The 14,287-nt window shown below is 38.6% G+C and overlaps 1 protein-coding gene across 6 annotated transcripts in view; it reads right to left on the bottom strand.

Annotated features, from left to right (window-relative positions):
• Positions 1 to 14,287, bottom strand: part of MYO16 (myosin XVI) — a 610,604-nt gene that overhangs the window by 72,245 nt on the left and 524,072 nt on the right. For all 6 annotated transcript variants that reach the window (XM_073349543.2, XM_078853554.1, XM_073349529.2 and 3 more), the window contains one exon: positions 12,086 to 12,188. In XM_073349543.2, the coding sequence (XP_073205644.1) occupies positions 12,086 to 12,188 (103 nt within the window). The remainder of the gene's footprint in view (positions 1 to 12,085; positions 12,189 to 14,287) is intronic.

The following is a 14,287-nucleotide window of genomic DNA, read 5'->3' as shown; positions in this document are numbered from 1 at the left end:
TCAACAAAATCTACAGTCAGTTAATAAAAGCATGTGCAAAACTCTGATTAAATAATTTAAACAATGATTCAGTGCTGGACATGCCTAAAACCAAAGTAAAGAAATGTCAGTACGCAATGATGAAACAAACCAACAGTTTCAAATCTCCCATGTAATCCAGTATGATATTTCCTGTAAAAATTCCTAAATATCTGGAAGAATATGATATTCACAAAACCAAATTTACAGTTGTGGTGGCTTCATTAACTTACACTATGTTGCTTGCTTTGGTTTATGTGTGTGTTGTGGGAAGGGGAGGTCCAAAATTGTCAAGATTCACTGTTCATGCTGTAGATACCACCTAGCTATTAATTTGTTTTGTTTCATTATGTTTGTTGCATTCCCAGAAAGTTTCAGAGGATAGTTGCTCAATGTTTATTACTGCACAGTGTGCTGTCTTTCATTTTTGAAATTGCTCACAATTTTTGGCAGGAAACTGGTGTGACACTTTATACAATATCTACTCATTGTAGTATAAACCTGAGACACAGGTATTAGCAAGGAAATGTGCACACTTTCTTCAACTAACTGTTTTCTATCTGACCACTACTCACAGATATATGTCACTGATAATAATGAACTATGCTAAACTATTAAATATAAATCAAGTCTAGAAACTTAAAACCAAATTCAGAAATGGTTTAGGCCATTCTTCCATTCCTGTGACTTCATGGAGATTGGTGTTTCAGACCAAATGTTCAAAGTGGCCTTCAGTAATTTAGCTCCCTAATTTTGCAGATGAAAATGATAGGTGAGTTATCTAAATTCTGATTTGAGCATATAAATGTTAGTCTTCTATCTAATTTCACCAGTGATGGATAGACATTGTAAAAGCAAAGACTCTTTTCTAAAATTTCTATCTGTTTCATTCTCATGCACAATCATCATAGTAAATTAAGCCTTTTGAGGGAGATGGGAACTACATTTCACCAAACCTGCTTTAGTAAGAAACCTACAGAGAATCTTAGGCCTTGTCTACATGGGAAAATTCTTCAGCATAGCTATTCTGGAATAATTATTCCACTATAGCTATTTTGGAATAATTGTCCCATGTAGATACTCTACTGCAGAATACAAGTGATTTTATTCTGGAATAGTTACTCCTTTCACAAAGCGGAATAAAATTACTTTTCATTTGCAATAGAATTTGCAGACTCATTTCTCCCTACCTTTTACTATACAAGTATACTTGCTTATACAAGCAAGACTGCCCTTTCCTTGAGCCACAGAAATCCAACCACCACTTCCTTACTCAGCCAAAATGATCTTACCATGGTCTCTAGTGACCTCTTTATACTGCAGTCCATGAGGCCATTCCTCTATGGGGCTATCCTTGATTTATCAGCTGACTTCGCACAGTTGATCTCTCCCTCCTCCCCAAACTTTCATCATTCTATACCTGCCCAGTTCTCTTAATTCTCTGATTTGCACCTTTCATGTCTCTTTTGGTTTCTCCATTACTCCTTGGCCAGTCTCTACTGCCTTTCCTTAGGGCTCTGTCCTCAGGTCCCCTCTTCTTTTTTTCTCTACTATTTTCTGGATAACCTCAAATGTTATCGTGGCTTCAACTATCATCTCTATGCCACTCATGCCCACATATCTCTCTCCACAAGCCGTCTCTCTTCTCCCACCACATCAAGTTTGCCACTAAGTTCTATGGGTTGTCACTAAGTTCTTCATCATCAACTTCTCAAACTCCACCCCACCAAGTCCCACCGCCCCAAACCCCTGTTCTTTTCTTCTCTATCCCTATGGGCAACACATTTACCATGCTGTTCTCATTTCTTGCCTTGATTACTGCAACCTCCTTCTCTCTGGTCTCCCTGCTTCTCACTCCTTGACTCCATTCATCCAAAATCCTTCTGCTAGTATTATTATCATTATTTATTATTTGTATTAGAGTGTTTCTCAGAGGCCCCAGTGTTGGGCATGATGACACCCCTTAAAATCACCTTTTCCTTCTACTCTGATTATGTTACTTCCTCTTTTTACCTTCTTTCTAAGGTTTCCACTAGCCTTCTGTATCAAATTGAAGCTTTTCATTCTCAGTTTCAAGGCTCTGCACAGTTGTGTGCCTGTTCTGATTTCTGCATATTACCCCCATAGCTCCACACAACTCTTCTTCCTAACCACCCTCTAAGCATCTTTCTTTCGCTCTTTTCGTGCCTGTTTCCATGCTGCTATAAAGTCCTCAGGGCAGGGATGATCTATTTTAAATTACCAGGACATGTACAGGATCCTAACTACCAAAATATTTAAAATAATAATGCAAAAATATAGACCCTTTCCTGTGTTTATCATTTTCACTTCAGCGGATATATTTTTGTTGAAAAGATGAGTATTACCAACAGCTGATGCTAAATGATTTGCTCTCTTTTTCTACAAGCAAATATCTGACTGAATGAGCGGACTAACGCTTCCTCAAATTTGTACATCACTTGTATTTATTCAACACATTTTTGTTTTTGCAATTTTTCTTTTAGCCTTTGGATTGAACATGAAAAATTCACTTTGAGAATTTAAAACTCTTTATATATGAAATTTGTTGGTTAGTTGCACTTAGTCTCATAAGAAACACAGTATAACAGAGCATTGCCAGCAGATCGAGGGACGTGATCATTTCCCTCTATTCAGCATTGGTGAGGCCTCATCTGGAGTACTGTGTCCAGTTTTGGGCCCCACACTACAAGAAGGATGTGGAAAATTGGAAAGAGTCCAGCGGAGGGCAACAAAAATGATTAGGGGGCTGGAACTCATGACTTATGAGGAGAGGCTGAGGGGACTGGGATTATTTAGTCTGCAGAAGAGAAGAATGAGGGGGGATTTGATAGCTGCTTTCAACTACCTGAAAGGGGGTTCCGAAGAGGAAGGATCTAGACTGTTCTCAGTGGTACCAGATGATGAAACAAGGAGTAATAGTCTCAAGTTGCAGTGGGAGAGGTTTAGGTTGGACATTAGGAAAAACTTTTTCTCTAGGAGGGTGATGAAGCACTGGAATGGGTTATCTAGGGAGGTCAGGCTTGACAAAGCCCTGGCTGGGATGATTTAGTTGGGGATTGGTCCTGCTTTGAGCAGGGGGTTGGACTAGATGACCTCCTCAGGTCCCTTCCAACCATGATATTCTATGATTCGATGATATTCCCTGACTGGATGAGTTTATAATTAGATGGGAAGCTCAAAGAAGCCTATGGAGCTTTATAAGTGAATCCAAAAGGGACACAATCATGACTGAAGCAAATGCATTTTTAAATTTGCGTAAACACTATTTACAATTTTTTGCAACATGTGACAACTCTACTGTCAGTACACCTTTAAACAACGTCTATTGTTGGCATGAAACATGAGATTACTTTAGTTTTAATTGAGCTTTGTATAGATCTACCTTTGAAATGAATCTTCTGAAGTTAATCTAGAACATCTATACTCACTCCACAATGTACAATGTTGATGCTCCGTGAGAGGGAGAATAATGAAAATGTTTGGATTTCATACATCAGTTATGTGTCTCATATAAAACCAGTTTTGAAACTACAGCCTGTCTTCATTTTGGTCTGCTCTCTAATCACATAAAGTTTCTTGCTTGTCAAGGGGGACAAAAAGGTTAAAATGTTCTCCAAGACACTCACTTCTGAATACTTTCAGGACTACAAAGTGCTCTCATCTGAGATTGAAATTTTAATGACATTCAGACTCTTATAAATGTAAACCATCTGTGAATTATAGTCATAGTTATTTTAATTAGAAAATCATTAGGGTTTTAATGTTATTTTTCAAAATGATACATTTTTAAAGATTAAGTAAAATTGTCATTGATGACTACCAAAGCTTCAATTACTGCTATTTTTTTTTTTTTTTAAAGAAAAGGTGTAGGATGCAGAAGTACAGACATTCAAAATTACGGCATGGTCGCTGAGATGGAGTGTAGGTGGTATAAAGGCAGTATTAGTTCATACTTAATAGGTGTCAAGGGAATCTGTGAAGCTATTCTTTAGTTTAAAAAAGGCAATTTGTGGGAGTGCTGTGTGTTTCTGGCAGTACTTTCAAAATAGCTACCCAGAAAAGACAGACAGTTATAATATAAAGATATTTTACACAACATACATTTTCGCAGTACATTAATGAAATGTGAAAAAAAGCCAAACTAAACCTATTGTAAAATTTGTCTTTTTGTGGTATTAATGTCTGTAAAACCATTATAATGACATACACAGTTACAGGGCACAGATATAAGAACTGAACCATTATTCGTAAAAGCACTAACTTTCTGCTTTATTTATGAGCTTTTTCCTACACATTTTTAAGGCCTTGTTCCATTGAGTCTGGCATACTAATGACCTCTGATTCTGGCATGAACCTAATAAGATGTCAGTTCTGCAAATGCTTATGTATGCACTTAGCTTAAGGCACACGAATAGGCACATATTCACATGAATAACAATAAGCATGTGTAAGTGTCTCAAGAATTGGGGCTTTAGAGTGTCCTCTCCTTGCTGCACTTCCGTTTCCTCTGGCCATGTACGGGGAATGGTCCTGAACCAGGAAATGTCTGGGGTTTGTTGGGAAGCAGCAGCTGCATGGTGTGCCAGAAGATACACAGAAGCTGGAAGCAGAGAGGGACCCTTAGGAACTGAATGCAGAACAGGTTTTCACTGCCAGATATTACAGCTGGGCACAGGTCTCTATGGGACTTGTGGGGAGCTACCTGAGCTTGGCCTGGAAAACTACAAGATCCTATTTGCTAGAATAGAGACAGAACTGGAGAGGGCACTCCAGGCTTCAGACCTGAAGAGTCCTGACTCTTGATTGGACTGCCCATGGACTTAAACAAGAACCACTGTTGCTTACTTTAAATTCTAACAGTTTAAGCCACTGTACCAAGGGTAACTGCAACCTTTCCATTTCCTGCCAGCCTTAGTAAAGTACCCTTTCACTTAGCCTTGTGTCTGAGGGGTTATTGGGACACACCAGGGCTAGTCCCTAAAAGGCTTAGCTGCTGAAGCACCTACTGTGTCTACCTCTGAACCTGGTGTGCTACTGACACCTTGAGGGTTTGGTTTACTTCAGCACTGAGCAGCCCCAATAATTACAAGTGCTTCAAAACAGACCGACAGTTGTTACCTGAAAATGCTAGAAATATCCAGAGGGACCAAAAAGAAAAAATATGTATGAGTGTTGAGACAGACATACAGACAAGGAGAGACAGCAACAGTTGGGAGCTGAAAGCCTGGAAGACAAAGCCAGATAAATAAAACAGCAGCTACATAGGTATGTGCTGCATGGGAAGAAAGAGATAAAGAGGGAATGAGAAGTACGTAGAGGAGAAAGGAAGCTAAAAGAGGAGGATTGCAAAAGCTTGGCTTGGGAGGAAAGGGTCAGGGGACATGTAATCAGAGAAAACAACTTCTGAAGCAAAGAGTTAGGCCTGGACAAAGATATGGGCTGACATTTAGACACAAGTGCAATATAAAACAAATAAAGAGCTTTCAAGTCTTTAGGTCTTAACCAGATATATAAGGAAGAGACGAAAAAAGAAGAAAGGAACAGAACAGAAACACATTCAAGAAGCAAAAAGTTAAAAACAGGAACCTCAGTAGACAGAGCATAAGAGCACATGTGCACACCTAGATCAAAATGAAAAACCCATCCCTTAAAGATCTCTCAGTCCAAGGAGGCTGTGACTAACATTTTTGTTTGTGTCCATTTATGTCACACAATGCAAATACTTTTTTAGTTGGCAAAATAAGGGTCCAATTTACTCCTTGGGTTCCTCCAGCAGAATCTTGCTGTGAGAAGTCCATCTGGAGGGTGGGATGCAGTAATGCTTGCCATGTTTGCTCTTCCAGGATTCCTGGAGCAGGTTGGCTCAGGCCAGGCAGTCAATAGGGCTGGCCCGGCATAAATAAATGGAAAAAAGGGTAATTAAAAGGAAAAGTCACAAGAATAAAATGCCTCAAACTGCATTGAAATTATTTAAAAACACCATAATAGAGACTCAAAATAAATGTATACCCCAATTTTTTTTTTAAAAAAGCCACTAAACAGCAGAGTAAAGGAGGTGGGTAGCAGCAAAAAAACATCCTTTAAAAATTGGAGGTAAAATCCAACTGAGGAAAATAGAAAGGAACATACACTCTGTAAGTCAAGTGTAAAGGTATAAGGCAGGCCAAGAAAGAATTTGAAGAACAACCAGCTAAAGACACAAAAACTAAGCCACAATTTTTAAAGTACATCAGAAGCAGGAAGCCTGCCAAACAATCAGTGGGGCCACTGGACATCTGAGCTCTAAAGGAGCACTTAAGGAAGACAAGAGCATTGCAGAGAAGCTAAATGTATTCTTTGCATCAGCCTTTGCTGCACAGGCCATGAGGGAGACTCCCACACCTCAACCATTCTTTTTAGGTCACAAATCTGAGGAAATGTCCCAGACTGAGGTCAATAGCAGAGGTTTTGGAACAAATTGATAAATTAAATAGTAATAAGTCACCAGGACCAGGTGGTGTTAAGGTTGTGATGAAACATGCATTTCTTTGTACCTGATAAGAGTCATGGACCAAATCCTGCATTATTTTAAATTCCTCTTTTGACACTCTGCTGGTGCAAAGTGGACTTTAAGCAATCCTAAACAGGCAGTGGGGGATTCCACTTGCATAAGGATTTAATTTTTTTAAAAAGGCTGAGAACCATAACATTTATAGGTCTTCCAAACTGGAGAGGGTAGTATGTTCAGGAACACTGTGGGTTTCTGCTATACCCCCAATAATTTCTATGAGTAAACCTCCAGCAGCACTGAACTCCTGGAAACATGCTGAGGCAATTGTTCAGTACCTGACTCTGAAGGAAGAGAATCAACCACACTGAACTACCAGTACCATTTCCTGCACGACCTAACATTCCTCTGAATTCTCCCACCAACGTACCAATCCTGTTCAATTCTCCTCAGTTTATGAGATCTAAATGGTATAAGTGTTTAAGGCCATCGGAAAGAAAGAATTGCTGAGGGCTCTGGAGAAGGTCAGCTAGAAGTTACACCAAGGGTTAAAGTATTAAGCTAAAACAATGCTCCCAAAAAGCAAAAAAAAAAAAAAAAGATTTCTGTTTCTTACCCAAAATAGTATTTCTAATATTCAAAGGTAGAAAGTTCATCTTACCCTGCTAGACTAATCTTTGATAACTACACCGTGCAGTTTTAAATCATAAAACACTTTTTTGGGAATAAAAATGAAAAGTTAGGATGGAGTTTGCAAAGATGCAAACAAGATCTGTATAAAATGACAGAAAAAGGATTAACTGCAGGCTACTGATGTCGGCCAATCAAAATTTAAAGTTGAGAGTTTTGACTAGAAAACTCAATAAGCTATTATGTTAACTCCACCTTTATTGAATTTATATTTGCAAGTTCAACTGTGTGGGGAATGATAATCCAAATAAATGAAAGTTTCCTTCTTTCATTATGTAGTAGAAGATTGTTTGTGCCATATATTTGTCTCAAATATTGCTAACAATCTCAAGCTGTACATTGTGGGAGTAGTGTGTTTTGCTTAGTAAATATTGTGAAATATTTTTTAAAAAATGATTTTTTTAAAAAAATGAAAATGATAAGAGAATGTGAGGGTTAGAAATCTTTACTAGTGGAATGTGACTAAGGGCTGAAGACCAATTGGTTGTGTTCCACTAAAGTGGATAGTTTGATGGCCTCGGGGTACTTTTATTGAATTTGTCCCTGAATTTACTGGGTCTGATTCTTCTCCCACTAAAGTCAATGGCAAAACTTCCATAGAATCATAGAAATGTAGGACTGGAAGGGAGCTTGTGGGGTCATTTAGTTTAACCCCCTGATCTGAGGCAAGATCGAGTGAATTTAGACCATCCCTGACAGGATGTTTGTCCAACATGTTCTTAAAAACCTCCAGTGATGGGAATTGCATAACCTTTGTTGGAATTCACTGGGAGTTGGACTGGGCCCATCATTTGAAATCTCAAAGAAGTAGGAATAGTGTATATTGGTTTAGAGATTTTTTTAGGGCTGTCAATTAATTGCAGTTAACTCACATGATTAACTCAAAAAATTAATCACAATTAAAAAAATTAATCGCGATTAATAGCAGTTTTAATCACACTGTTAAACAATAGAATACCAATTGAAATTTATTATATATTTTGGATGTTTTTCTACATTTTCATATATATTGTATTCTGTGTTGTAATTGAAAAGTGTATATTTTTTATTAAAAATGTTTGCACTGTAAAAATGATAAACAAAGTAAACAGTATTTTTCAATTCGCCTCATACAAGTACTGTAGTGCGATCGCATTATCATGAAAGAGCAACTACAAATGTAGATCTTTTTATTACATAACTGCACTCGAAAACAAAACAATGTAAAACTTCAGAGCCTACAAGTCCACTCACTCCTACTTCTTGTTCAGCCAATCACTATGACAAACAAGATTGTTTACATTTGCAGGAGATAATGCTGTCCTCTTCTTATTTAAAATGTCACTAGAAAGTGAGAACAGGCACTTACATGGCACTTTTGTAGCCAGCATTGCAAGGTATTTAGTGCCAGATAGGCTAAACATTCGTATGCCTCTTCATGCTTTGGCCACCATTCCACAGGACATGCTTCCATACTGATGACTCTCATTAAAAAAATAATGAGTTAATTACATTTGTGACTGAACTCTTTGTAGGAGAATTGTATGTCCCCTGCTCTGTTTTACCCGCATTCTGCCAAATATTTCATTTTATAGAAGTCTCGGATGATGACCCAGCACATGTTCATTTTAAGAACACTTTCACTGCGGATTTGACAAAACACAAAGAAGGTACCAATGTGAGATTTCTAAAGATAGCTACAGCACTCGACCCAAGGTTTAAGAATCTGAAGTGCCTTCCAAAATCTGAGAGGAATGAGGTGTGGAGCATGCTTTCAGAAGTCTTAAAAGAGCAACACTCCAATGCAGAAACTACAGAACCCAAACTACCATTAAAGAAAATCAACCTTCTGCTAGTGGCATCTGACTCAGATAATGAAAATGAACATGTGTTGGTCTGCACTGCTTTCGATTGTTATCGAGCAGAACCCGTCATCAGCATGGACGCATGTCCCCTGGAATGGTGGTTGAAGAATGAAGGGACATATGAATTTTTAGCACATCTGGCACGTAAATATCTTGCGACGCCAGCTACAACAGTGCCATACAAATGCCTGTTCTCACTTTCAGGAGACACTGTAAACAAGACGCAGGCAGCATTATCTCCTGCAAATGTTTGAGTGATTGGCTGAACAAGATGTAGGACTGAGTGGACTTGCAGGCTCTAATATTTTACATTGTTTTATTTTTGAATGCAGTTTTTTTGTCCATAATTCTACATTTGTAAGTTCAACTTTCACAATAAAGAGATTGCAGTACAGTACTTGTATTAGGTGAATTGAAAAATACTATTTCTTTTGTTTTTTTACAGTGCAAATACTTATAATAAAAAATAAATATAAAGTGAGCACTGTACACTTTGTATCCTGTGTTGTAATTGAAATCAATATATTTGAAAATGTAGAAAACATCCAAAAATATGTAAATAAATGGTTTTCTATTATTGTTTAACAGTGTGATTAATCGCGACTAATTTTTTTATTCGCTTGACAGCTCTAATTTTTTTTACTTGATATATCAGTGTGCTAACAATGTTTCCTTTGCAGTAGGCAGCTACAGCTTGTTGTATGGCTGCACACTGCTCAAGTATGTATTTAGACTGAAAAGAAAGCCCTATCAAGGCAACAGCACAGAAAAATGATGTGAAAATGTCTTTTGTTAATAAGACTGCACTTTTACAACTCACATTTCAGCAGTTAAGCTAAGTGCAGCAGTAGAAGTGCTTTGTATTGTATGCCAGCTTTAATAAAAAAGCTCCTTTTTGTCCTAGTATAATCATCTCCAGCTCAACTTACCCAAATAACAAGCAACCTTTCATAAAACTATCAACACTTTTCTAACAAATACTTTCCTTTCAACATGGAGGCTGCTGAATCAAGCATACTCAAATTGGGTGGCATGGCGCATTCTAGCAATAAGGTTAAACAATTTTTCACCCTTCTGCTCTGAAAAAAGTAGTCCAGAGTGTGCTTATTCTTCCTCTACCACTGAATTTATAGGCAACCCTTTTTCTTGTGGTCTCATATAAAGTGGGGGGTTATTTCAGACTTCCATCACTTTCTTCTACTTTTTCATAGTTCATTTGGATTATACATTTATCAATCAATCTGCTAGTGCTCTTCAGGGAATAACAGGCAAGAATGCCGGGGAGGACTTTGCTTTGACTTATTCATGAACTCCTACATCAAATAAATTTTCTATTCCAACACTGATTCATTTGAAGTAATCACTGCTGGCAATAGGACAGACTAAATTGGTTATACATGCACCCCCTACCTCTGGTGTGATTTTTTAGTGATGCAGTACAAGGTGACTCCTTTTCTCAAGGCTTTGTTCACTGGCATCATTCTGTATTATTAATTCTTCATTTTCTTTTCTTTCTGCTTCCCCCCCTTGCCTTTTAAAGATTCCTCTACTGTTGTAGCACAGAGGAGGACATCCATGACAACTGCTGATTGTATAAGCTTCCTCTTTTAGACTGTTATTTAAAGTTCAACTTTCATGATTAGTCAAACAAGTCAAAAAATGAAAAGAGGGATTATGTGGCACACATTACTCACTGATGCTGGAGATGTGGATTCTTGCTTTTATGTCACCTACTGTGCTGGTTAACTCTTGTACTTACTGTGCCTTCACCTACAGCAAACTCACATTTTAACCTTATACTCTGGTTATTTCTCCCCTTCAGTCATGGACACCTCTCTGTCCACTCCCCATAGCTCACCACTGTTTGGGGTATGTGCATGGAGGGAAGGTCGTTTATTTGCCTCAGCGCATCTTCCTTCCCAGTGCTTCTAAGCCACTGAGTCATTACTTCTCTTTAAATTCACCTTAAAAATCTTCTTATCGCTGCATCTTATTGTCTGCATTTCTCAAGTATTTTGTGATTCTCTGATTTGAAGGACATTGCATTGTATACTGTTGTATTTTTGCACAATTCACTTTTCAGCATGTCACATTACCTTACAGCTGGGACATTAAGAATGTTTTAGAGATCACAAGTTTCCCTCCCTTTTACAGCAGAGATCCTGTTTAATAATTCCCTTTTTGCATTCCTATCTTTTAGGTTTGTTTTCAAATGCCAAGATCATTGTTCTTGAATTGCAGGCATTTACTGCTGGCCACTGCTTTTTAAATTCTCTTGTTCTAGCACTATTTCTAACTCCCGTGGAGTTCAACTCCACAGACACGATGCAGTGCACTTTCTGACTGGACTACAATATAAAATTACAATTCCTCAGCATTTTTCCTCCTTGACACTTGAAGCTCCAAATGACGTTGTGAAGGTTAGTGGCACACTCAGCTAACATACACATTAGAGGGTGCTTTAATAGAGATCCCTATCATAAGGGTGCAGAAAGGCACTTACGACATTCAGGCTGAAGCTGAGTTAAGAAATCTGTCTGGGGAAAGTGAAACTATTGAAATGTCTTTGTCTTTTGTCATGTTTCTACCTTTTGGTCTTTCTTATATAGATCAGATCATATAACCTTCTTGCCTTATAACCTGTGAATCTAGCCCAGATACTGTGCTCTGGTGGCAGCCATGCACAACATTTGATGGGAGAATATGGACATTTTTATGTAATTGGAAAAGCTTTAAGCAATAGACTAATTTACAAAGTATGTACACTTAATTGAGCACCCTCACTCCCAACAAGAGTGCTTACTGGTATTTCTACACATATGAATGATCACGGCTAATGATGTTCCACTAAACTCAGTAAATCAGACTATTTAATTCCAAAGAATACATGTAATGTCTGACCCACAGCAAAACATCAAAAGAATATATTTTTGCAAAGAATCTGGTGACTCCCACAATTGAAATTACTCCTCTTGCTTGTTTAAAGACCTAAACTGATATTTTAGTTATTTTATAAGTCACAAACCTGCCACCCTTGTAATTTACACTGCTGAAGAACAAGACGACATTTCTCCTTGGCAGATAACTTCTTTTTCTCTCCCAGTGCTGTATCAGACAAGTTCTTATACCTGCAAAAATCAGCAAAGGGATAGTTGCACAAGCAGGTAGTTCACAGGTGTATCCTAAAGTTAGAGAGAATTGTAAATGTTGTCTATTGCAATTGTCAGTTGCTATCTCAGTTTCCACATAGTTTAGTGTTCTAAGCACTGAAATTGCAGCCAGCATTCCTGAGTTCAAATGCTAGAATAGAAAATGTCTCTACAGCCTTTGTAAATCCATTTACTAGATCTGCAGAAATGTCTATGTACACAAGTTTTAAACTGCTAGATGCATCCCCTTATAAACTTCCAATAATGATGTGTATCAGGTGACATTAAAAGTAGCATTTACTTCTTGCATGTTCTCTTGGAATTTCATCTAAAACTTACTGCAGTGGAAAAACTCTGATTAACTTCAGTGTGCTTTGGATCAGGTCCTGGGAGGGGAAAATATTATTCCAGCAAATCTCACATTAAAAGATGGATATGTAGTAAGAATTCATTTGGAAGTGACATGGTTAAAAAGTGGCTGGGTTTTCTACCAATCTCAAATTAGTATATTTTTTTCAACAATTTGAGGTTTTGAAAAAAAATGACTTATAGTCAGAGACTCAAGGAACTCAATCTGTTTAGTTCATCAAAAAAATTGTCTGTACCTATTTTCAAATGATTCCCAGTCTATGAAGTTTTTATTTAGAGATAAGCAAACTGAATTAGCTTGATTTTACATGTGGTATAGTATCTTGTTAAGCACATGTTAAAAAAACACTTCTGTGTCAAAATGTAAAAGGACAATACATATCATTAATATATCAGATGGCTCCCATTGTGAATGCTGTGTAGTTGTAGCCATGCCAATCCCAAGATATTAGAGGGAGACAAGGTGGGTGAGGTAATATCTTTTATTGGATCAAATTTTGTTGGTAAGAAAGCCTGTCTCTCTCACCAACAGAAGCTGGTTCAATAAAAGATACTACCTCCCCGACCTTGTCTCTCCTATTGTGAGCTTCAGGTCACATTATTGTCTAATATAGTGTTTCCCAAACTTGGGAAGCCGCTTGTTCAGGGAAAGTCCCTGGCAGGCTGGGCCGGTTTGTTTACCTGCTGCGTCCGCAGGTTTGGCCGATCGCGGCTCCTACTGGCCGCGGTTTGTCACTGCAGGCCAATGGGGGCTGCAGGAAGCGGTGGCTGGTACGTCCCTCGGCCTGCACCACTTCCCACAGCCCCCATTGGCCTGCAGCAGCGAACTGCGGCCAGTGGGAACCGCGATCGGCCAAACCTGCGGACGCTGCAGGTAAACAAACTGGCCTGTCCCGCCAAGGGCTTTCCCTGAACAAGCAGCGTCCCAAGTTTGGAAAACCCTGGTCTTGGTATCCTCTAAAGGCAAGTGTTTTTATTTCCTCATGGACAGCAGAAAACCATGTTTTTCTTTGTCACACTCATTATAGAATAGCAGATAATACTGCACAAATATTGAATTGATGGCACAGGTTTATATATGGACGCAATTCAATTTACTTGGAAACATCAAGACCTATCCAGACTTTGCCTCTGTGGAAATGTAACCTGGGAAGCCTCTGAAGTCACTGAGGTTATTCCCTGTACACAGAAAGGTCTTCCCTCATAACTGCAGCCTGAGTTCAGCCTTATGCAGACACACAAACCTGACCCAACTGATTAACATACCATACAGCCATCAGGCTTGGGAGACTGACGTTGAGGGACCTCATGAGCATGCTCAGTGCTCCTCTGACATCCTAACTTGGGGTGGGGGAGGAAGGATATTATTCAACCAGCCAAGGAAAAAAAAACTTTTAAAAGGGCTGGATGGCATATCTTTGATGGCTCCAGAACAAAGCTATCAACCAGACAAATTTAAGGGATCCACTAGATCAAAACCTCCCACCACTATAAGGGTAATTAGGAGGTGAGAGTCCTCTTCAGCTTGGAGGCACCCTTCCTGATACAGTGCCTGAGGAAACAGGTTAGACAGCTGGTAGCAGAGTCACTCTCTTTATCTCCAACTCCCTCTCCCCCACCTCCCACTTGCCCCCATAGATGAATCTGGATGGGAGAACACCCCATTTCCCTAAATATATGTTTGTTTTGTCAGTGGGGTTTAGCTCTGT

The sequence above is a fragment of the Lepidochelys kempii genome, chromosome 1 (genome assembly GCF_965140285.1).
Source record: "Lepidochelys kempii isolate rLepKem1 chromosome 1, rLepKem1.hap1, whole genome shotgun sequence".
NCBI classification, from domain to species: domain Eukaryota; kingdom Metazoa; phylum Chordata; order Testudines; family Cheloniidae; genus Lepidochelys; species Lepidochelys kempii.
The sequence above is the reverse complement of the archived record's forward strand: the minus strand, read 5'-3'. Positions and strand labels throughout refer to the sequence as shown.